The following is a 25,992-nucleotide window of genomic DNA, read 5'->3' on the forward strand; positions in this document are numbered from 1 at the left end:
TCCTATCTTATAAAATATTGGATTAAATTCACTAAAAAATTTGAATTATTTCTCACCAAAAATAATAAAGACAGAGAGCAAGTATGAATAATAGTGAAAAAGAGGAGGAGAAAGAAGACAAGAAAGAGATGAGGGCTAGAACAGGAAGGAAAATTTAAGAAGAAAATGAAAGGAAAAAAGGAACCAAGTTTCCTCTGTATCTGACAGAGCAGCCACCTAGGGTTCTTCCTGCTCTTACCTGCATATCCTGTTCCTCTTTGTCACATGAATTAACACGTTCTTGAAGTATGTTCTCCTGTTTTTCAAAATTCTTGAGAAGAAGAATTTCTTGAAATAATGTGACATGGTGTAGGTCAGATAATTTCATCTGAGTGTCTAATTTCAGTTTCTGATGTCTCAGGAGACGAAGTTCTGCATCAAAAGTGACAGTCAGTTCTTTGATCTGAGGTAGAAAAAGATTTGAAGATATATTAGAAGTTAAAAGGAATGAGTGCATGTATTATTTAAACTGTTGAATAGTTCTGATTTATCTAAAACTATTTTTCATTATTGCCCCCCCCCCCCCTTTTTTTTGCAGTGCTGGGGATTGAACCCAGGGCTGTGTGCATGCCAGGCAAGCACTCTACCAACTGAGCTATATCTCCAGCCCATATGTCCCTTTTTTGTATGGAGAATTTTATGTGTATGGTCATATAAATTAATTCATTAATGACATTAAATTTGCATACACTTATTAAAGGGTGGGGATTCTATAACTACAGTCCTTTGAGCTATTTCTTCACAATGATTAAGCTGTAGATCAACAATCCCCTTCTTGCTACACTGTATGGAACACGAGCTCTTAATATAATGTCTATATTTCTCTCCTCTTTATCCCCTACAGTATCACTGCATTGGATTTCTTAGAAGAAACATAAATAAATATTTTCCCCAACTTTCTATTTTGAAAAATTTCAAATCTTTATACAATGATAAATATTTTTAAATAGGTAATGTAATCATGGAGTCACAATAAACAATTTAATCTTCTTATTTTACAAATGAGACCAAAGGTGACTTTCCTGAGATCAAAGTTACTTTATTTCAGAGATGGGAGAAGAACTCAGTTATCCCAAGTCCTGGTATGGACCTTATTCTACTGTGGTTCAGGTGACTGTAAGTCCTCAGTCTTGCTCTGAGTTTGGCATAGTTTTCTTCACTTCATCCCACAGTACATAAAGAGATCAAGACAAAGCCCCAGGGTTGATTCTCCTGAGGAAACCAGTAAAACAGGAAAATTCAAACCATTCAGATTTTTAGTAGGCTGTGCATATACATGATAGGGAGCCTCAACTGATGAATATCCATCATATATGAGGTTCCAGACTAGGGGCTGAGGAAGAGGAAGAGATCTCTGGATTTGGGGCAGAGAAATTACTAGAGAACTTCAGAGAGCTAAATGAAACAAACAAACAAAACAAAAATACCCAAGGATATAGAGGTGAAAGACCTCTACAATGAAAAATACAGAATACTAAAGGAAGAAATTAGAGAAAGCTTTAGAAGATGGAATGATCTCCCATGTTCTTGGATAGGCAGAATTAATATTGTCAAAATGTCCATACTACCAAAAGCACTCTACAGATTCCACGCAATTCCAATTAAAATCCCAATGAAATTCCTCACAGAAATAAAGAAAGCAATCATGGCATTCATTTGGAAGAATAAGAGACCCAGAATAGTCAAAGAAATCCTTAGCAGGAAGAGTGAAGCAGGAGGTATCACAGTACCAGACCTTAAACTATACTACAGAGCAATAGTAACAAAAACAGCATAGTATTGGCATCAAAATAGACAGGTAGACCAATGGTACAGAATAGAAGACACAGAGACAAACCCACATGAATACAGTTACCTCATACTAGACAAAGATGCCAAAAACATACAATGGAGAAAAGATAGCCTCTTCAATAAATGATGCTCAGAAAACTGGAAATACATATGCAGATAAAATGAAATTAAATCCCTATCTCTCACCCTGCACAAAACCCAACTCAAAATGGATCAAGGATCTAGGAATTAGACTAGAGACCCTGCACCAAACAGAAGAAAAAGTAGGCCCAAATCTTCATGATGTTGGCTTAGGACCAGACTTCCTTAGCAAGACTCTTGGAGCACAAGAAATAAAAATAAGGATCAATAAATGGGATGGATTCAAATAAAAAGCTTTTTCTCAGCAAAATAAACAATCAATAATGTTAAAAAAAGAACCTAAAGAGTGGGAGAAAAATCTTTTCCGCATGCACTTCAGATAGAGCACTAATCTTCAAAATTTATAAAGAACTTACAAAACTTTACACCAAAAATACAAAGAACCCAGTCAATAAATGGGCTAAGGAACTAGGCAAAAACTTCACAGAAGGAGATACATAAGTGATCAACAAATATATGAAAAAATGTTCAACATCTCTAGGAATTAAAGAAATGCAAATCAAAACTACTCAGATTTCATCTCACTCCAATTAGAATGGCTATAATCAAGAATACAAGCAATAATAGGAGATGGTAAGGATGTGGGGGAAAAGGCACACTTACACATTGCTGGTGGGATTGCAAATTAGTACAGCCCCTCTGGAAAGTAGTATGGAGATTCCTTAGAAAACTTGGAATGGACCCACCTTTTGACCTAGCTATCCCACTCCTCAGTTTATACCCAAAGGACTTAAAATCATCATACTACAGTAACACAGTCACATCAATGTTTATAGCAGCTCAATAGCTAGATTGTGGAACCAACCTAGTTGCCCTTCGATAGATGAATGGATAAAGAATACACTTCAGCCAGAAAGAATAAAATTATGGCATTTGCAGGTAAATGGATGGAATTGGAGAATATCATGCTAAGTGAAATAACCAATCCCCAAAAACCAAAGGCCAAATGTTTTCTCTGTATGTATGTATGTATGTATGTATGTTTTGTATACATAATAGGGAGGGGATGTGGTAAGGGAAGAATGGAGGAGGGTTGGATTGTGTAGAGGGAAATGAGGGAAGGGGAAAGGGAAGGGGTGGGGAAAGAATGAGACAAAGATAGTGTAAGTGGATATTACCCTATGTTCTTGTTCGAGTATACGAATGGTGTGAATCTACAGCATGTACAGCCATAGAAATGAAAAGTTGTACCGCATTTATGTACAATGAATCAAAATTTATTCTGTAAAACTAAAAATAAATTAAAAAAATAAATTTCATGAAGACAAAAAGTGAAAGAACAGCATTTACACACACGCACACACACAAGACCCAAGGAGAAGAAAAAGAAAAGCTTTTACATAAGTATGGTTATAGACTGTGTGTTTGGGTTCCTCGTTCATGCTTGTTCAACAAAAACAAACCATTCCTACATTTCTTTGGAGTCAGGACTACATTTTCTTTATCACATGGCCATTCTGAAACTAAACCACACAGGTTTCCAAGTTTGTAAAGCTTATATGTTTTTCTCTGTCTCACCCAAGAGCCTGAAAGCTTTGAAAGGATACAGAATGTGTCTTTCCTGAATATTGTTGTGTCCCTGCACCTTGCTAGAACTGTCCCTGTACAGAGAATGTCCAATAAATACTGTTACATCAATAAGTTAGCTATAATAGAACCACAACTTAAGACTTAATATCATTATATGTCTGCCATTGTCCTAGACAATGTGGGTGAATTGGAAGTACATGTGGCCCTTTCCTCAAGAATTATATAAATGAAAACTGAACTATAACACACACAGAACAGTAAAAAAGCCAGTGTAAAACAGAAAGCACACTTGGAGCTTAGGAACAAGGACAGAGTACATTTGTGGGCAGAAGATACAGGAAGGTTTGGAACTAAGTTGTACTTTGAATGATGGTTCAACTCTAGAAGGAAGTCATTGTAGATAGAAGGAAATAACAAAGGGGAAAGCATAGATATAAAGAGAGAGGTAAAGGGAGACTGGGGGAGGTGGGGACAGCAAGAAACATGGTGGATGAAGCAGAAAGGATAGGACAAGAATAAGGCTGGGAAGCTACAGGGGTATCATGACAGGGTGGAGTTGAAAAGACACTAAGGACAGTTTCTATATGGCTGGGAGCAGTGCGCAATCTATCCAAGAAAGGTTCTTTTCCTTTCATATTTAGAACATATCCCACACATCTGGCTCCAAACTGGCCCTGATTCTCCTAGAAAGAACAATATTTGCCATTGTAGCTCCAGAACAATTTCGAACCCAGTCATCACCATAAACACTCCCAACTACTGGAGCAAATCACTTGAAAGAGGATGTGTGAAAAGAAGAGGCACCCCATTTCTGGGAAGATTTTGAATTATGTTCCATCTGTCATCTGAGAGCTGCTCCTCTATGTCCCTTTATCAGGACTTCATTTAGATGCCAACTAACTAAAACATGGGTTTGTCCTTCATTAAAAGTCAGCTTTCCAAAAAGAAAAATAATAAAATTACAAAGCAGCAAAGCTCTGGGAAGTGCACAAAGATTTGTAAAGGGCCGGGGATAAGGAGGGAGCCAAGCCTTTAGGGAAGGGTGAGCTAGGCAGAGATGAGAAAGGTTAACATAGAGAAGTTTAAAATAGATAAGTCATAAACTAGATCTAATTTTTCAAATGCTCTCCTTCCTTTCAGCTTTAAATAGGGACAGTTTTGCTCCGTACCCTGTTGGTCAAGTACTCTTGCATGTACAAATGTTTAATCTCGTCCCTCTTCATGATCTCCAGCTCCACCTCAGTAGGCTCTGTTTTTTCAAACTCAGGTGGCTTTGGAAGTTCCAGGCTGAATGTCGATGCCCTGGATGACCTAGACAGTGAGTCTCGTGTTGTCACATCTCCATCCTTTCCAGAAGGAAGTTTGAGGAATCCTCTGCCTGCGCTGCTAGACACTATCTGATCCATATGGCTGCGCTTTTGCACCTCAATTTTCATCCGCTGTCTCTTAAACTTTTTGAGAATCTCCTCATCATAGTGAAATCTCTTTTCTGGAACTTCTTCTGGGTGTATCTGGGGGACTTGGGGAATTGGGATGTGCTTGGATATGTGGAGGGTGGACTGAATGTTCTTCAGTTCTTGTACCAGGCACTGTATTTCCTCAATAACAGCCACTTTAAGATCTCGAAGAGAGAGGATACACTTGTTCATTTGCATTTTTTTCCCATGGACCTGAAAAAAATTGAAGAAGGAAAATAGCAAACTTCTCACAAATGACAATTTGAAATAACATTTGCTCTTATCCCTTGACTAGTAAGCCTAGTAGAAATTTAAGATGAAGATGTACCTGATCATCTCTGTTCAGCACTAAATTACTCTGTTCTTTAGTTTTTAGACTTTTCCTATTTAACCCCTTTAAAATGGGAGGACAGTCTGGACATGACCTCCAATATCCCTGTTTGCTGTAATTTGTTTCTTTCAGTTGGTTTATAGAGCTGAGTTCCCCAGTCCTCCTTCACCTCTCCATGGAAGTCCTTCCTGAATGCTGTGCTCATCTGGGGATACATTCCCCAAGAAGGGGAAGGCCATTAACCCATTCTGAAAATCCAGGTTGGATGACTGATGAAGTGGGCACCTATGCCTTTCACTGCTGGACCTTGGATTCCTTTGGCTTAGACTTACCTCATGGCCCACTTAGAGCCCAGAAGTTAGCCTATTTTATTCTGTACGTTGGCCACATAGTTACTGTTATTTCTCATGTAAGCAAAGTCATGATCTTGAATTTCAGTATCACATCACAACAAGGGAACTTCTCTTCCTTGGTCCTTTCACCATTTATCTAAGCCAAAGTGAGTCTCTGCCTCCATCAGAGGGTCTGAACACATCCATTGCACCCTCCCTCGCTACTAGCTGTCTCCCTGGTCTGAGTTTCCTAAATGCCCTTCCAGAGCTTAAGGGCAGATGCAATCCTTCCTCCTGTGTGCAGTTAAGCTACTACTAGATTAAGAGTTATTTTGAAAAATAAAAAATAATAAAAGATCAAAAGGCACTTCTTCATGCAATCTTACAAAATTTATCTACACATTTACTGTGAAGCATAAATACTATAACAAGATAGGGGAGATGTTTTATAGAATTGATAATAAGCCTTTAAAGCATTAAGGTTTAAACTCAAAGTCAGTGCTTGGGTGAGTGGGGAACCACCTCTAAAGTGCTTGGAGGATTGAGGATTACACATGCAAGAAAAAAGCCCAAATCACCCTAGTGCCTCACAGTCCACTTCTTTAAGAAACCTTCCTTACATACCAAATTGCTAGTTTTACAAATGACACATGAGCCTAAACATGAACTAGGGGAAAAGAATATAATATACTATTTTTAAAATTCTTAACACTTTTCAAGATTTTGAATTTAACCATAACAATGATTACCATTTATTGATATTGACCATTACATTGACCTTATAAGGTGGACATGCCGTAGTGTATTAATTGGTATTAATATCTCTTCACAGATGAGAAAATTGAAGGTTAGGGAGCTTTACATGAGTCGCAAAGTTCACATGGCTAGTGCCAGAGATGGGAACAGAAGTCTTCCGATGTGTAGAATAGTATGTTCTATAATATTTTATGCTGCCATTTTAATGAAGTAGATTTCAATGCAATGCAATTAAGTCCATTCAAAACACCAATCTGCCCATCTTCTCTAGCAGGACTATGAAATTTCAAGTTGTGTGGGCTAAGGGTGCAACTCAGTGGTGAAGTGTGTGCATAGTATTCATGAAGCCCTGAGTTCACAGTATTCATGAAGCCCTGAGTTCACAGTGTTCATGAAGCCCTGAGTTTGATCCCCAGCACCAGGAAGGAAAGAAGGAAGAGAGAGGAATGGAGGGAGAAAGGGAGGGATAAAGGGAGGCGTGGAGGAAGGAAAAGGAAGGAAGGGAAGAAGGGAAATTTCAGGTTGAATGATAAATTGTGGTCACATGAAATTGAAATCTGAGATATACACATATAGGCAGTAGTTAGCTAGTTAGCAACTCTAAATACATGGATTTAGACACATTAAAAAATTGTGGTCATAGCAATATTGGTCTATGATGGTGGATGGAATATAATAAATAAGTAAGAATTATCTTAGAAAATAATCTGAATGATCACTATTAACATGTCCAAAATGCCCATATTGGCCAGAAAGTTAGTTTTGAGCTATGAAAATTTATTTATGGATGTGAATTGCCAAGACAGGATCCCTATACTACTGGCATATATAACATCTTTGGTGAAATGGAAAAAGATATCCCTTTCTCAGGACACTTCATTTCCATTTGTCTGACAATTATAAAATATTCAAAGATACTGTGTATGTGATATGACCAGTACACTCTCTGATGTGATGCTATGAACTGTGAAAACTACACAACCACGTTAGGTGGCCAAGTATCAAATTCTTCTAAAAAAAGATAGCTTGGACACCTTCTAAGGCTTTAAGTATGAAAAGTCACTTATCAGTTTGAATAGTGAGTGGGGAGTTAATATGGCAGGAAGAGGAAACTTAAGAAAAACAAGGATCAGAAATGAGGAAGTACATCAGATTCTGTTGCTGTGACAAAATACCTGATAAAATAAGCTTAAAGGAGTAAATGTTTATTTTGGCTTATAGTTTCAGAGGTTTTAGTACAAGGTCAGCTTCTCAGTTGGTTCCACTGTTTCTAGGCCCATGATGAGGCAGAACATCATGGCAGGGAACATGTGCTAGAGCAAAGTTGCTCACCTCATGGCAGAGAGAAGTGGGGGACAGGGACAAAATACACCCTTTGAAGGCCTCCGGTGACCCACCTCTTCCAAGAAAGCCTTACTTCCTAAAGTTTTCACCCCTTCCCAGCAGTATCACCAGTTGAAAATCAAGTCTTTAACATATGAGCTTTGGGGGAACATTTCAGATGCAAACTATAACAGAATGATCAGAAGCAGTTCAGAAGAATGCAGACAAAGTCAGAATGGAATATATTACTTGGTTAGGCTTGAGTTGCCTATAAAATGGTAGAAGTCAGGCAGAGAAAGACTAAACAATGACTTTTTCCCCTAAGTTCTTTGTGGGTCTATAGCAGTCAAAAGCTAAATCCAGTAGAGAATTGTCTGAATGTTAGAAGTTCAAAGTCTACAAAATAGTATAAAGTTTTCACCCATAAAACTGGTATTGAGACATATAATTAATGTGAAGTCCGGTTCTGCCATATTAACTGACAATAATGATGATAGGCAGAATCTGTTGTCCTCTGGGACTTATTTATGAAAAGAGGACATTCTAGATATCCATGAAAGCATTTTCTAGTTTTAAATTTCTATGGTTACATATCCTTATGGACCAAATGGGGAAACGGGTCATTTTTAGCAGAATTCAATGAAAAACCCAAGGTGCTTTGTCTATGAGTATGTACCAAAGAAACAAGGTGTCCCAATTCCTCTTCCTTTTTGGCAGCATTTATTCTCATGTGTTCAGGTATCTTGTAGTCTGGGGCTGTCTTCAGATTGAAATCTCCCATATACACTTGGGCTTCTTTAATGGCTTGAACATCTTTGGGATCTTCATAGTCTTCATCAGGTTTACTTTTATATCTATGAGAAAAAAAGACAACCCAGACACAAATACAACAGTAAACTCTAATTTACCTACTTTTAAAAGATACATTTTAAAATTCAGCCACGAGGCAAAAGAACAATTCTGAGCCTGTGATGTCACATTTGTCTATATGTTCCAAGTATTTTTTTTTTAAACTAATGATTATTTTTTAAGGGTCCCAAGAAAAATAATATACAATTAAATAAATAAAAATCACTTGCTACATTGTACTGAAATAATCTATGTCACTGTTAGGCTTTGGTTCATTTCTAAGTAATTCACATTTAAAATTGCTATATATTCTCTTAATATAAATTATGCTTTGGGGGGCTGGGATTGTAGCTCAGTGGTAGAGCATTTGCTTGGCATGTGTGAGGTTTGATTCTCAGCACAACAAATAAATAAATAAAATAAAGGTCCCTCAACAGTGGAAAAAAAAAAAAAATGCTGGGCATGGTGGTGTCCGCCTATAATCCCTCCAGAGGCTGAGACAGGAGGATCATGAGTTCAAAGCCAGCCTCAGCAAAAGCAAGGTGCTGAGCAACTCAGTGAGACCCTGTCTCTAAATCAAATACAAAATAGGGCTGGGGATGTGGCTCAGTGGCTGAGTATCCTTGAGTTCAATCCGCAGTATCAATAAATAAATAAATAAATAAAGCAAACTTTGGAAATTGGATGGTTTTCAAAAGTCACAAAAAAGTCAATTAAAAATTTTTTTACTACATAAATGACTGTCACAAGAATTTTAACAAAAGGTACCTAGTTCAAGATGATAACATTAGCATATATATTTGCCTCTTCTCTCCCCAAATCCCATGGAAATGACAGTATTGGGGTATAAAATGTAATGAATCATTATGAAAGCTGAGAATGGGACAGAAAACCATTGATATGTTTCTGAGAGACAGAAAGAAGATGAAATTGTAGGAAGTGAATAAATCAGACCAGAGCAAAATATAGCTCAGAATACCTACAGGAGAAGGCTATAAAAATAATTGAATATGATTTTCTTTGTAGAGTACCTCAGAGGCCCCATGAACAAAGGCAGCAGGTGGGAAGAGTAGAATGGGATGTTAGCTATATTTGGCAAAAATCAATTAATGAGTTGAAAAGGGGTTCCCGAACCAGCTGGCCCCTCCCAACTTTCGGAAGCAACATTTATACTCAGACTAAAATGGAAGAATTGCTTTCCACAGAAACAAAACTCTCTGGAAGTTCTAAGACATCTATGGATACAGGAAACATTCCCTTGAAAGACCCTCAATTGGGAAACTCCAATTCTTTAAAGTGAAGTATGTCAGTCAATACAAAAATGTACAGCTTGCAGTCAGCAATTCACTTTGGGAGAAAGTCCTTTTAGGAGAACAAAAATGAAAAATAGCAAAGGAAATCTATGCTGCTGTTTGTATCAGTTTACAATCATTCATTTGTGTATAGATGAGCTAAAAGGAAGAATTATTATTTTTAAAGAAGGAAAGATGAACAAGGGCAGGAAGGAGAGAAGAGAAAGAAAAGAGGTACTTGTGCTTCTAGGTATGTTAGAGAAACAAGACCCATAATTACCTTCATGATCTAAAAAATTAGAGAACTGGACAAAAAAATACATGAAACAACTATGTTCAGAAATTCAACATAGGCTGGAGATGTTGAATACAAACAATATAAAACCATAATTCATAGAGAGGAGAAGTGAAGTAATCATAATACTTTGTTTAATGCATGAAGGAAATTACTCCCATGAGTAATTTCAGACTGTGAAGTAGTGAATTAGTGAGTTCAATAGGATCCTGACCCGAATATAACCTATTGAACTCACTAATTGAGGAAATAGAGATCAGAGATCAATGAAGACCCAAGGGGTTAGAACTCACGGAAAAGAATATCAGAGTTATATAAAGGAATATCTTCAGAAATCTATACAGGGCTCTCTTAAGTTCTTGGCTGAATATTGATCTGCACAGTACAAAGGTAATGTGAAACACCAACATCATGTAACTGGGCCAAGAACAGGTAGTTGGAAATGTACAATCACTGGGAAGCTATAAAACAAATAATTCTCACAGTTTACATGTATCTGAGGATAACTCATGTTCCTACCAGCTGAAGACCTTGGTGAATACAAGGGAAATTCAAGAGTGACTCGAAGAGTCATGCTTTCAAAGTGGGAAAAACAGAGAAGATTGGCACATTATTAATCAGCTTGTCCTAATTGATACCTATAGAGCACTATGCCCAACAAGAAAGCACACTCTTTTCAAGAAATACTAAACTCTAAAAAATATTGAAACAGTATTTCTTTTAAAAAACCAACAATGCAGAAAGCAAACAATTATTTTAAAATCTATGGCCAAAATTAGTTTTTTGAAAAGATCAACATTGGTAAACTATTAGCCAGAATCATCAGGAAAAAGAGAAAAAGAGAAAAATTAACAATATCCTGAATTAAAGGTGAGCATCAAAACAGATACAAAATATTAAAATGAAAATAAGGGATTTTATGCTAATAACTTTGAAAACTTAAATGAAATGCACAAATTCTTTGAAGGACAGAAATTACCAAAAACAACCCAAGAAGAAGCAAAATATCTGATGAGAACTATAACAATTTGTAATTTGAATTTGTATTTAAAATCTTCTCCTAAAGAATATTTCAAAGCTAGATGACTTTGCTGATAATATCTATCAAATATCTAGGAAAGATATAATACCAAGCCTACACACAAATTCTTTCAGAAAGCAAAAGAGGAAAGAACATTTCTAACTTATTTGTGAAACTAGTATAACCTTGATAACAACCCAGAAAAAACATTACATAAAAACGAAACTATAGATCAAATTTTTGACTAATAAAGATACAAACATCCTCAACAAAATACTAGCAAATTAAATCAAGCAATATTTTTATAGGATAATATACCATGATGAAATGAGATTTATCATGGTAATGCTAGCTTCATTTAATTTAATATTTTAAATCAGACAAGGTAACTATCAACATCGAAGAATAAAAGAAAAAACATGATCATTTCAACATACATACTAAAAGCATTTCATAAAATTCAATATCCATCCTTGACTAAAAAAACTTGGTTAAGTTAAAACACTAGGAATAAAAGAGAATTTACTCACCTTGATAAAATGCTTGTAAAGAGCTGAAATCACACTGAAAATTTTAAAAGAATTAATGAAATACCCTCCTACTACTGGAAATAAAGCAAGGATGTCCACTCTCATTGTTTTTATTCAAAACTGCATAGACAATAAAATAAGCAAGAATATGCAATGAAAAGTAAAGAGACTGGAGAGGAAGAATCTGTCTTTAAAGAAGAACAGTGTCAGAGTATTATCAATTTGGTAAATCCCACATTAAAACATTAAAACATATAAAGTAGATATTGACAAGAGTGAAGAGAGAACCAGCAATCCAGTAATAGTATGAGCATTCACTACCCTACTCTTAATAAAAAATAAACTTCCAGACAGAAGACAATCAGGAAGAGAGGACTCATACAATACTGTGGACCAAATGGTCCTAACAGATATATGCAGAACATCCCATTCACTAGCAGCTAAATACACACTCTTCTCAAGTACAGTAATCAAAAAACATCCAGTGAAGAAAAAACAACCAGATGGCTTTGCTGGTAAATTCTGCCTAACATTTAAAGTAGATGCCAACATTTATTTAAAAAAATAAAAAACTACAGGACAATATTGCTGATAACTATAGATATCAAAATCCTCAACAAAATATTAGTAAAACAAATCCAAAACATAAAATGATCAGACAGCATGCCCACATGAGATTATCCCTAGAATGCAAGGAAGGCTCAACACACCTTAATTAGTTAATTTGATTCACTACATTAACAAAATAAAGGATAAAAAATCACACATTCATCTCAATTGATACAGAAAAAGCATTTGATGAATTCAACATCTATTCATGACAAAAACTCATAACAAATGAGGGATAGAAAAGAAGTATTTTAACAAAATAAAATCCACATACAAAAAGCCCACAGCTAAAACCTTCCTCAAGAGGAAACCCTTTCAAATTCATTCTATGAAGCTAGTATCACCCTAATAGTAAAACAAAAGATACATCAAGAAAAGAAAACTTCAAACCAATATCCCTGATGAACATAGACACAAAAATTCTCAATCAAATTCTGGCAAATTGCATACAAAAATATACTAAAAAGAGAGTGCGCCACGATCAAGTGGGGTTTGTCCCAGGGATGCAAGGTTGGTTCATCAACATAGAGAAATCAATAAACATAATGCTTCACATCAATAGACTTAAACACAAGAATCATATGATTATCTCAATAAATGCAGAGAAAACATTTGACAAAATACAGCACCTCTTCATATTCAAAACACTAGAAAAACTAGGGATAATAGGAACATACCTCAACATTGTAAAAGCTATCTATGCTAAGCAAAAGGCCAACATCATTCTAAATGGAGAAAAATTGAAAGCATTCCCTCTAAAAACTGGAGCAAGACAGGATGCCCTCTTTTACCACTTTTATTCAACATAGTCATTGAAATTCTAGCCAGAGTAATCAGACAGATGAAAGAAATTAAAAGGATATGAATAGGCATTTGGATCCAAGATGGTGGACTAGAGGGTGACTGCATCTCCCGTTGCTCCAGAACTCAGGATTCAAGAAGGGGAGGTATTGAGAGACTCGGACCAACATAGAGCTGCAGAGTGAGTCTCTCCCACCGGGTGAAGCTCGGCCCAGGAGGCAGGCCCGGACAGGGGCAGTTCTCGGAGCAGGGCAGGGCAACGAGAGTCTTCCCCAGGCAGCCCTGCTCTCTCCGGCGGCAAGCGCGATCCACAGCCACCTTCTAGGAGCAGACTTACCCAGTGAGAGCTTTTCTGCACAGAGCCAGAGCCCTGGACACAGCGGTGGGCCCCAGCCCGCAGGCGGCTTCTGGGACCAAGGTAGGACAGGGAGAGGCTTTCCCTGAGCAGCCTGGCTCCCTCAGGCGGGGGCAGGTCCTGTCTATAGCCAGTTTCTAGGAGCAGGACAACCCAGTGAAAGGATTTCCAGGTGGAACCAGCCCCCAGCCCTGGACCCAGTAGCAGGCTATGGACAGCTTTCATCGGAAGCACTGCATTATCAAGTTCCTCCAAGACTTTAGGCTACTAAAGGCTGGGAGGTGATACACTGGAAATCTACAGGGACACTATAAGCCAATAGAGGAAATCTGCAATATCTCAGAGTCCCACTGATATCTGACCAATATGAAAAAACAAGGGAAGAAAATGTCCCAAACAAACCTAGATACTATATCAATAAAACCCAATGACAGCACAGCAGAAGAAATGTCAGAAAGGGAGTTCAGAATGTACATAATTAAAACAATCAGGGAAGAAACAAGGAGATGAAAGAGCAAATGCAGGCATCAAATGATCACATCAATCAACAGTTAAAAGAGCAAATACGGGAAGCAAAAGATCATCTCAATAAAGAGTCAGAGATACTGAAAAAAAAAACGACAAACAGAAATCCTTGAAATGAAGGAAACAATAAACCAAGTTAAAAACTCCATAGAAACCATAACCAATAGGATAGGAAGACAGAACCTCAGACACTGAAGACAAAATATTTAATCTTGAAAACAAAATTGACCAAACAGAGAAGATGGTAAGAAATCATGAACAAAATCTGCAAGAATTATGGGATATCATGAAAAGGCCAAATTTAAGAATTATTGGGATTGAGGAAGGCACAGAGAAACAAGCCAAAGAAATGAACAATCTATTCAATGAAATAATATCAGATAATTTCCCAAATCTGAAGAATGAAATAGAAAACCAGGTACAAGAGTCTTATAGGACTCCAAATATACAAAATTACAACAGACCCACAACAAGGCACATTATTATGAAAAAACCTAACATACAAAATAAAGACAGAATTTTAAATACTGCGAGAGAAAAGAATCAAATTACATTCAGGGGAAAACCAATAAGAATATCAGCAGATTTTTCAATCCAGACCCTAAAAGCTACAAGGGCCTGGAACAACATTTACCAAGCCCTGAAAGAAAATGGATGCCAACCAAGAATCTTATACCCAGCAAAACTTACTTTCAGATTTGACGACAAAATAAAATCCTTCCATGATAAACAAAAGCTAAAAGAATTTACAAAAAGAAAGCCAGCATTACAGAACATTCTCAGCAAAATATTCCATGAGGAAGAGATGAAAAACAACGATGCAAATCAGCAACGGGAGGAACTAGCCTAAAGGAATAGCCAAATAAAGGAGAAACCAAATCATGTCAAAAAAAAAAAAAAATGAGTCAAATGACTGGGAATACAAATCATATCACAATAATAACCCTGAATGTTAATGGCCTGAACTCATCAATCAAAAGACACAGACTGGCAGATTGGATTAAAAAGAAAAATCCAACAATATGCTGCCTGCAAGAGACTCATCTCATAAAAAGAGATACCCACAGACTAAAAGTGAAAGGATGGGAAAAAACATACCATGCACACGGACACAGCAAAAAAGCTGGAGTATCCATCCCAATTTCACATAATGTGGACTTCAAGCCAAAACTAGTCAGAAGGGATAAAGAAGGACATTACATACTGCTTAAGGGAAGCATAAATCAGGAAGACACAACAATCATAAATATCTATGCCCCAAACATTGGCTCATCCATGCCCATCAAACAAATCATTCTCAATTCCAGAAATCAAATAGACCACAACACAATAATACTAGGCAATTTTAACACACCTCTCTCACCACTGGATAGATCTTCCAAACAAAAATTGAATAAAGAAACCATAGATCTCAATCACACAATCAACAATTTAGACTTAATGGACATATATAGAATATACCATCCAACACAGAACGAATACACTTTCTTCTCAGCAGCACATGGATCCTTCTCTAAAATAGACCATATTTTATGCCGCAAAGCTACTGTTAGCAAATACAAGAAGATAGAGATACTACCTTGTATTCTATAGATCATAATGGACTGAAATTAGAAATAAATGACAGAAAAAAAAAACAGAAACTTCTCCAATACCTGGAGATTAAATAATATGCTATTATATGATGAATGGATAACAGAAGACATCAGGAGGGAAATAAAAAAAAATTTTAGAAGTAAAAGAGAACAAAGACACATCATATCAAAATCTCTGGGACACTATGAAAGCAGTACTTAGAAGAAGATTTATTTCATGGGGCACATTCAACAAAAGAAGTAGAAATCAACAAATAAACAACTTAACACTACAGCTCAAAGCCCTAGAAAAAGAAGAGCAGACCAACACCAAAAGTAGTAGAAGACAGGAAATAGTTAAAATAAGAGCCGAAATCAACACAATTGAAACAAAAGAAACAATCGGGAAAATTAACAAAATAAATAGTTGGTTCTTTGAAAAAATGAACAAAATTGATAAACCCTTAGCCACATTAACAAAGAGAAAGAGAGAGAAAACTCAAATTACTAAAATTTCGGAATGAACAAGGAAATATGACTACAGACACAAGTGAAATACAAACCATAATTAGAAGGTATTTTGAAAATCTATACTCCAACAAAACAGAAAACCTCGAAGACATCAACAAGTTTCTAGAGATATATGAATTACCTAAACTGAACCAGGAGGACATTCACAACTTAAATAAATCAATTTCAAGCAATGAAATAGAAGAGGTCATCAAAAGCCTACCAACAAAGAAAAGTCCGGGACCAGATGGGTTCTCAACCGAGTTCTACAAAACCTTTAAAGAAAAGCTAACTTCAATACTCCTCAAAGTATTCCATGAAATAGAAGAGGAGGGAACCCTCCCAAACTCATTCTATGAAGCCAATATCACCTTGATACCTAAACCAGACAGAGACACATCGAGGAAAGAAAATTTCAGACCAATATCCTTAATGAACATCGATGAAAAAATTCTCAACAAAATTTTAGCAAATCGCATACAAAAATAGATTAAAAAGATAGTGCACCACGATCAAGTGGGTTTTATCCCAGGGATGCAAGGTTGGTTCAACATCCGGAAATCAATAAATGTCATTCACCATATCAACAGACTAAAAGTTAAGAATCACATGATTATTTCAATAGATGCAGAAAAAGCATTCAATAAAATACAGCATCCCTTCAGGCTCAAAACACTAGAAAAAATTGGGGTAGTGGGAACATTCCTTAATATTGTAAAGGCCATCTACTCTAAGCCCACAGCCAATATCATTCTAAATGGTGAAAAACTGAAAGCATTCCCCCTAAAAACTGGAACAAGGCAGGAATGCCCTCTTTCACCACTTCTATTCAACATCATTCTTGAGACTCTAGCCAGAGCAATTAGACAAACCAAAGAAATTAAAGGGATACGAATAGGAAAAGAAGAACTCAAACTATCCCTGTTCGCTGATGACATGATTATATATTTAGAGGAACCTGGAAATTCCACTGAAAAACTTTTAGAATTCATAAGTGAATTCGGTAAAGTAACAGGTTACAAGATCAATGCTCATAAACCCAATGCATTTTTATACATAAGTGATGAATCTTCAGAAAGAGAAGTTAGGAAAACTACCCCATTCACAATAGCCTCGAAAAAAATAAAATACTTGGGAATCAATCTCACAAAAGAGGTGAAAGACATCTACAATAAGAACTACAGAACACTAAAGAAGGAAATTAAAGAAAATCTTAGAAGATGGAAAGATCTCCCATGTTCTTGGATAGGCAGAACTAATATTGACAAAATGGGCATACTACCAAAAGTGCTATACAGATTCAATGCAATTCCAATTAAAATCCCAATGACATACCTTACAGAAATAGAGCAAGAAATTATGAAATTCACCTGGAAGAATAAGAAACCCAGAATAGCTAAAGCAATCCTTAGCAGAAAGAGTGAAGCAGGGGTATCACAATACCAGATCTTCAACTCTTCTACAAAGCAATAGTAACAAAAATGGCATGGTATTGGTACCAAAATAGAAAGGTAGATCAATGGTACAGAATAGAGGACACGGACACAAACCCAAATAAATACAATTTTCTCATACTAGACAAAGGTGCCAAAAATATGCAATGGAGAAAAGATAGCCTCTTCAACAAATGGTGCTGGGAGAATTGGAAATCCATATGCAACAGAATGAAACTAAACCCATATCTCTCACCATGCACGAAACTAAACTCAAAATGGATTAAGGACCTTGGAATCAGACCAGAGACCCTGCAGATTATAGAAGAAAAAGTAGGTCCAAATCTTCACCTTGTTGGTCTAGGATCAGACTTCCTTAACAGGACTCCCATAGCACAAGAAATAAAAGCAAGAATCAACCACTGGGATAGATTCAAACTAAAAAGCTTTCTCTCAGCAAAGGAAACTATCAGCAATGCGAAGAAAGAGCCTACAGAGTGGGAGAATATCTTTGCCAATCATACTTCAGATAGAGCACTAATCTCCAGAATCTATAAAGAACTCAAAAAACTCTACTCCAAGAAGTCAAATAATCCAGTCGACAAATGGGCTAAGGAAATGAATAGACACTTCACAGAAGAAGATCTACAAGCAATCAACAAACATATGGAAAAATGTTCAACATCTCTAGTAATAAGAGAAATGCAAATCAAAACCACCCTAAGATTCCATCTCACCCCAATTAGAATGGCGATTATCAAGAATACGAGCAACAACAGGTGTTGGCCAGGATGTGGGGAGAAAGGTACACTCATACATTGCTGGTGGGGCTGCAAATTAGTGCAGCCACTCTGGAAAGCAGTGTGGAGATTCCTTAGAAAACTTGGAATGGACCCGCCATTTGACCCAGCTATCCCACTCCTTGGCCTATACCCAAAGGACTTAAAATCAGCATACTACAGAGACACAGCCACATCAATGTTCATAGCTGCTCAATTCACAATAGCCAGACTGTGGAACCAACCTAGATGCCCTTCAATTGATGAGTGGATAAAGAAACTGTGGTATATATATACAATGGAATATTACTCAGCCATAAAGAATGATAAAATTATGGCATTTGCAGGCAAATGGATGAAATTGGAGAATATCATGCTAAGTGAGATAAGCCAATCTCAAAAAGCCAAAGGACGAATGATATCGCTAATAAGTGGAGGATGACACATAATGGGGGGGAGGGAAGGGTTAGTGTTAGGGTTAGAGTTAGGGTTAGGGAGGGGGGCAAGTATGGAGGAAGGAAGTACTGTATAGAGGGTAAAGAGGGGTGGGAGGGGTTGGGGGAAGGGAAAAAATAACAGAATGAATCAAACAACATTACTCTATGTAAATTTATGATTACACAAATGGTATGCCTTTACGCCATGTACAAACAGAGAAACAACATGTATCCCATTTGTTTACAATAAAAAAAAAATAGAAAATAAAAAAGAATACAAGCAATAATAAGTGTTGGCGAGGATGTGGGGGAAAAGGTACAGTCTTACACTGCTGGTGGGACAGCAGATTGGTACAACCACTGTGGAAAGCAGTATGTCGTTTCCTCAGAAAACCTGGAATTGAACCACCATTTGATCCAGTTATCCCACTCCACAGTTTATACTCAAAGGACTTAAAATCAGCATTACTATGATGCAGTCACATCAATGTTTATAGCAGCTCAATTCACAATAGCTAAACTATGGAACCAACCTAGATGCCCTTCAACAGATGAATGGATAAAGAAAATATGGTACAAATACACAATGGAATATTAGTCAGTCTTATAAAGAATGAAATTGTGGCATTTGCAGGTAAATGGAGACTATCATGCTAAGTGGAATAAGCCAATGCCCCAAATCAAAGGCTGAATGTTTTCTCTGATAAATGGACGCTAATCCACAGTGTGTGGGGGGTTGAAAAGAATGATGGAACTTTGGATGATGAAGAGGGGAGAGAGAGAAGGGATGGGGTGGTGGGATGAGAAGGACAGTAGAAGGAGACAGACATTACTATCCTATATACATGTATGATTACACTACTGGTGTGGCTCGGCACTATGTACAGCCAGAGGAATGAGAAGTTATGCTCCATTTGTGTACAATGTGTCAAAATGCATTCTACTATCATGTATAACTAATTAGAACAAAATTTTAAATATAAGTAAATAAATAAATAAATAAACAAAACCTTCCTCAACAGTGAAAAACTGAAAGCTTTTCCCAAAGTTCAGGATCAAGGCAAGGATGCCCATACTTATCACTTCTATTGACCATAGTCCTGGAAGTTCTAGCCAGAGCATCTAGGCAAGAATGAAAGACAAAAAACATCCAAAAAGAAAGGAAGTAGTAAATCATTGCTGACTGAAGACTACATGATCTTGTATATAGAAAATCCTAGAGAACTAATAAAGAAGTTCAGTAAAGTTGAAGGATACAAAAATCAACACACAAAAACACAACTGCATATTTACTAACAATGAACAATTTAAAGAGGAAATTAGGAAAATAATCCCAGTTCCAACAGAATGAAAAAGAATAAAATACTTGGGAATGAACTTAATTATGGTGGTGAAAGACTTGTTTACTAAAAAACACAAAATACTGCAAGTAATTAAGGAAGATACAAACAAATGGAAAGATATCCTGTGTTCACAAATCAGAAAACAATATTGTTTAAATGTCCTGATTACCAAAAGTGATCTACAGATTCGATACAGTTCCTTCAACGGCATTTTTTTACAGAAATAGAAAAAATTATCCTATGATTCATATGTAAGTAAAGAAGATCACAAATATCCAAATAAATCTTTGGATTTGATTAGAAAAGAACAAAGCTGAAAGGATCACATTGATTTCAACAAAGTTTGCGAAGCTAGTATGGTACTAGCAGAAAGAAAGACACATAAATTAACTGAAAAGAATAGAGAGTCCAGAAATAAACCCAGCAATAGTCAGTTAACTGATCTTCAACAAAGGTACCAAGAATACACAGTGGGAAAAGGACAGTCTCCTCAGCAAATGGAGTTGGGAAACCTGGAGATTTATATGCAAAAGAGTAAAACTGGACCTTTATTTTTCATAAAAAATTCAACTCAAAACGGATTAAGAACTCCTTCAATTCAGTAGTTAAGAAAAAAAAAAAAAAAACCCTAATAACCTGATTTTTAGAACAGGAAAGGACTTCAATGAACATTTCTTCAAAGAAGATATATGAATGGCCAACAGCTATATAAAAAAATAAGATTACTAGTTATCAGCAAAATGCAAATCAAAACCATAGTAAAATATCACCTCACACTTGCCAGGGGTGGCTATTATCAAAAAATCAAAAGGCAGCAAATGTTGGAGAGGATGTGAGGAATTGGAACTCTTGTACATTGTTGGTACAATACAAAATGGTATAGCTATCATGGAAGACAGAGGAAAGTCTTCCCCAAAAGGCTAAAAATAAAACTACTGTATGACCCAGCAATTTCATTTCTGGGTATTTATTCATAAAATTGAAATCAGGATCTTTATGAAGTTGGAAAATAATTTCTTAATCCTTAAAAATCACTCTAATTATATTAGCAAAATGGAATTCCTGGAACTGAAACTCTAAGGATCATTCACATTCCAACAAGAAGTATCGCCACTTTAAAAGATCCAGCTGACCTGTCTTTACTATCTTCTCTGGTTTTATTTTTTTTTTTTCATTTTTTAATTTAAATAATGGCAATATCAATAAATATAAAGTTTTTTTTTTTTTGGGGGGTGCTAGGGATCGAACCCAGGGCCTTGTGTTTACAAGGCAAGCACTCTACCGACTGAGCTATCTCCCCAGCCCATATAAAGATTTTTAAGATACATTTTGGGACTCACATATTAAAAGGATAAGAGCTTAGGTAAAAACTCACAGTTCCTCCCATTCTTTTTTCCGCTGCTGTATCTTTAGTTGGGCTCTTTCCGCTTTTTGTATAAGTTTCCTTGTTTTCTCAATTTGATTGTCTATCATAATTTCACTTAGGGTTCTAGGTCGAAATATCTTCCCTTTTTCTATCATTGTTTCTTCTTGCATGATAATACTTTCACCTGTAAAAAGAATCAACCTTTTTTTTTAGTCTTTTTGAAACAGAAAATTGAAACTCTCAAAGATAGTTCTTAACCTGCCACATTAAAATTTTTAAAAATTCAAAAAATATATTGACTTTTATTTATTTTTAAATTTTTTCGAATTAGTTAAACATGACAGTAGACTGCATTTCGACAAATTGTACACAAATGGAGCACAATTTCCCATCCTCTGGCTGTATATCTTAACTTTTAAAATCAAAGTATGTATTGAGCAACTACCATGAATTTAACCCCATAAACACAAATGCTCTCTGACTTATGAGGGTTTTTATCCCACTGTAAACTGAAAATTGTTAAGTCAAAAATGCATTTGATACACCTTGCTTACAAAACATCAAAACTTAAACAAGTCTACCTTCAACAGGCTGAGAACACTTATATTAGCATGCAGTCAACAAAAAAATCACCTAATCAGAAGTCTATCTTACAATAAGGTGTTGAATATCTTATGTGGTTTATTAACACTATACTGAATACGAAAAACAGAATGGTCGTATGGGTACACTTTTAAACCACCATAGAGCTAAAACATTAGAAGTTGAACCATCATAAGTTGGATACTATCTTTGCTGTGTAATGCCAATGTAAAGAGATTTTTAAAAACCACAATTATTGCTCTTAAGGACTTTATTTAAAAATTGGCAAGATAAAACACAAATTAAGCAATTAGAGAACAAAATGAGTAATGATGGACCACTGACAGATATTTGGAAGCTTGGAAGGAGTGTTGGTGATATAATGGTGGGGACTAGGGGAAGAAATAAGTGAGTCCTATTTGACACATATAATTTGACATGGTACTGCAGTCAATTTAAAAACAAATCAGAAACAGAACCAAATCTATAATTTAAACATGATTAGCTTCATCAATTAACAAGCGTCTCTGGAAAATTACTCTTTGTGTTTAAGTTAGATAAAGATAGACTTTAGATAAAAATGAAAAACTAACATGAGTTAGCTATATAGTTATATTACTACTTTATATTTCATATCTCAAATATATGGCAATATGGAAAAAGAAAGGTTTAATGTGGCCTGGATGATTGTGGAAAGGCTTTATAACAAAAATGTTAAGTCTAGCTGGATCCCCAAGAACTGGTATAATTCAGAGAGAAGAGGGGTTAGAGGTCACTCAGTAGGAGCCTGGGTATGAACATATCAGGAATAATTAGGGAACAGTAAGCTGAACAATAAGCTAAACAGGTAAGTTGAATAGCATGATAAGGCACTATGGGAAACAGTACAGTAGTAGAAAAAAAAAAGATTAAAATACCAGGACAATGGTTTCAGAATTCATCCTAGGCAAGAAAGGAGACCTTACAGATAATTCAATGAAGAAAAATAGGGCAAGGAATATGGAAAGGGACACTGTGTAAAAATTAGCCATCTAGGAAAATTCTAAATTTGAGAATAGTTCTGTAGCATCCAGTAGTCTCACACTGTGTCAGTCACATGACCAGGGTTGGTTTTGCTTAGCAGACTGCATCAAGCAAGAAAGTAAGCGTGGAGCATTTGTGGGGAAACTGTGGCAGTCTCATTCTCAATCATACCACACAACTCTCTTCCCCTTGACAATTTATTCCTAAGGAGATCATCCTGAAAGAAAGGGTGGATAGCAAATTGAGCTCAAGTCAGCAAAGAAAGTTCAAAGTTTCCTCCCATGAAAAGATAATTCACTTTTGAAATTTTAATAAATAAGAATGTAAAAGCCTTCTTGTCATTTAGGCTACCTGTATCTTTCTGGCTATCCCTTTTTCCAGATCCCTCTTTTTCAAACCTCTCCAATTTACTTGGTCTTCTCTCTGACTGACTTGTTCGTTTATATTTGGAATATTTAGAGGGCTTTACCAGCCTATAGGAGGATATCTTGTGGTTAGTTTGTATAGCATAAACCACAGTAGTGTCATTTTCCAGTGGATCACGAAATCTGAAAAAACAAAACAAGTGTTTGTAATAGTGACTATTTTGATCATTCTGCATGATTAAGTAGTAAAATAAAATCACAATATATTGTTCTTATAATCCATATATTGTGCTAGACTTAAAAAATTAATACATTTTATTGGTACATTATAATCATACATAACAGTAGAATTCATTGTGACATATTTGTACATGCACATAACATAATTTGGTCAATTTCATTCCCCAGTACCTCCATTTTCCTCCCCATCCACCCTCTCTCCCTATCTCCTTTTTCTACTCTACTGGTCTCCCTTCTATTTTCATGAGACCACCTCCCTTCTTTAGCTTCTCCTTTATTTTGTCTACTTTCCACATATAAGAGAAGCATATGACCTTTCTGTGTCTGGCATGTTTCACTTAACATAATACTCTCAAGTTCCATCCCTTTGCCTCCAAATGACATACTTTATTTTTCTTTGTAGTTGAATAAAACTCCATTGTGCATATATACCATATTCTTTATTGATCCGTCTATCGATGAAGACTTAGGCTGGTTCCATAAACTGACTATTGTAAATTGTAAATTGTGCTTCTGTAAACATGGGTATGCATGCATCCTCTCATGGTATGCTGACTTTAATTCTTTTCAATAAATACCAAGGACTAGAATAGCTGGGTCATATATTGTTTGTCATCTAAGTTAGTCTTTCCATTTCTAGTTTTCTGAGAAATCTCCATACTGATTTCCATAGTGGTTGTACCAATTTACAATTCCACCAATAGTATGTAAGTTCCATTTTTTCCCCACATCCTCACCAAATTTATTATTATTTGTATTCTTGATGATTGTTATTCTAACTGGAATGAGATAATAATCTCAGTGTAGTTTTGATTTCCATTTCCCTGATTGCTAAGATATTGAACATTTTCTTTTCTTTTCTTTTTCCTTTTTCTTCTTGGGCATTTTTATTTCTTCTTTTGAGTAGTGTTTGGTTAGTTCATTTTCCCATTTATTGATTGGGTTATTTGGTTTTCTGGTGCTAAGCTTTTAAGTTCTTTATATACTCTGGATATTAGTCCTCTGTCAGAAGAGTAGCTGGCAAAGATTTTCTCCCAATTCTGTACTTTCTTTTTACACTATTGTTTCCTTTGTTGTGCAGAAGTATTTTAATCTGATACCTTGCCATTTATTAATTCTTGATTTTATTTCCTGAACTTTAGGAGTCCTATTGAGAATGCCATCACCTGCATTTATATGTTGGAGTGTTGACCCTGTTTTCTTTTAGCAGTTGCAAAGCATCTGGGTTAGACTCAAACTTTAATCATGCATATACCATCAAGATGTAATGGAAATTGGATTGGACTTCAGTAAAGAGTAAGTAGAGGGCTGGGAGTGTATTTCAGTGGTAGAGTGTTTACCTAGCATATGGAAGGTCCTGTCCTCAATCCCCATCATCCCCACCCCTCAAAAAAAGGAAGGAAGAGAGGGAGGGAAGGAGAGGGGAATTCTTTCTAATGAAAGTGTTAAACAATTCAATATTAATATAATGCCATTGTTTTGCTAATATGTGAAAAAAATGAAAATTTTATAAGCAGACTGCAGTTTAATGATAAATAGAACATATCAAACTCTGAGGAAATGTAATCCACCTCCCTATGTATTATATAAAATAGGTTATTAAATATAATAGATATATGTTGTTTTTATATATATTATGTATAGATATATAAACAAGTTATACAAAATATATAAATATTGGGAGGAGCTCCTAAATTCAAAATTAGAAAAATCATTTTTTAACACTCATTTCAAGAGAGTTAAGAAAGTCCACCTTACTAAGGCATCTAGAACACATTTTGTTGTCTTAAATTATATGGTATATGTATGGTGTATGGATGTGTTCATATACTTGTGATAATGTGATTTAGTTGTATGTAGTAACTATGAAGGGAGCAGACTTGGGGAAATTGAATACAAGGGTAACTTTGTCCCTCAGTTTTCCATTTTAAGGGCATTTTATGAAACCCCCAAACCATCAGATACCACTCTTTGCCTCTATAAAAACCATCAGGTGCTGAATGTGGTGGTGCATGCCTGTAATCCCAGGAACTTGGGAGGCTGAGGCTGGAGGACCACAGTTCAAAATCAGGCTCAGCAACTTAGGGAGGCCCTAAGCAACTAAAATAAAAAAAATAAAAAAGGGCTGGATGGGGGTGTGAGTCAATGGTTAAGTGCCCCTGGGTTCAATCTCTGGCACAAATATATATATATATATGTATGTACTTTTTAAATATATATTTATATATATATATATATATATATCAGGCTTCATACTACTATACAGGCTTTCATACTAGTATGAAAGTAGAATTCATACTACTTTCTAGTTCACCTTTCTCTTATAGCCCACAGAGATTTGAGATTTATCTTTTAAAAGTATT

At 35.9% G+C, this 25,992-nt stretch overlaps 1 protein-coding gene across 4 annotated transcripts in view; it reads right to left on the reverse strand.

Moving 5' to 3' along the window:
- Positions 1 to 25,992, reverse strand: part of CFAP44 (cilia and flagella associated protein 44) — a 158,639-nt gene that overhangs the window by 22,394 nt on the left and 110,253 nt on the right. For 2 of the 4 annotated variants that reach the window (XM_079155380.1, XM_079155382.1), the window contains 5 exons: positions 23,376 to 23,572; positions 21,429 to 21,603; positions 8,377 to 8,554; positions 4,671 to 5,171; positions 239 to 442 (listed from right to left, as the gene is read on the reverse strand). In XM_079155380.1, the coding sequence (XP_079011506.1) occupies positions 239 to 442; positions 4,671 to 5,171; positions 8,377 to 8,554; positions 21,429 to 21,603; positions 23,376 to 23,572 (1,255 nt within the window). Of the gene's footprint in view, positions 1 to 238; positions 443 to 4,670; positions 5,172 to 8,376; positions 8,555 to 21,428; positions 21,604 to 23,375; positions 23,573 to 25,992 lie in introns of those variants that run through there. The other 2 variants (XM_079155381.1, XM_079155383.1) reach the window with 2 other exon arrangements.

Source organism: Sciurus vulgaris, assembly GCF_902686455.1.
Source record: "Sciurus vulgaris genome assembly, chromosome: 10".
NCBI classification, from domain to species: Eukaryota; Metazoa; Chordata; class Mammalia; order Rodentia; family Sciuridae; genus Sciurus; species Sciurus vulgaris.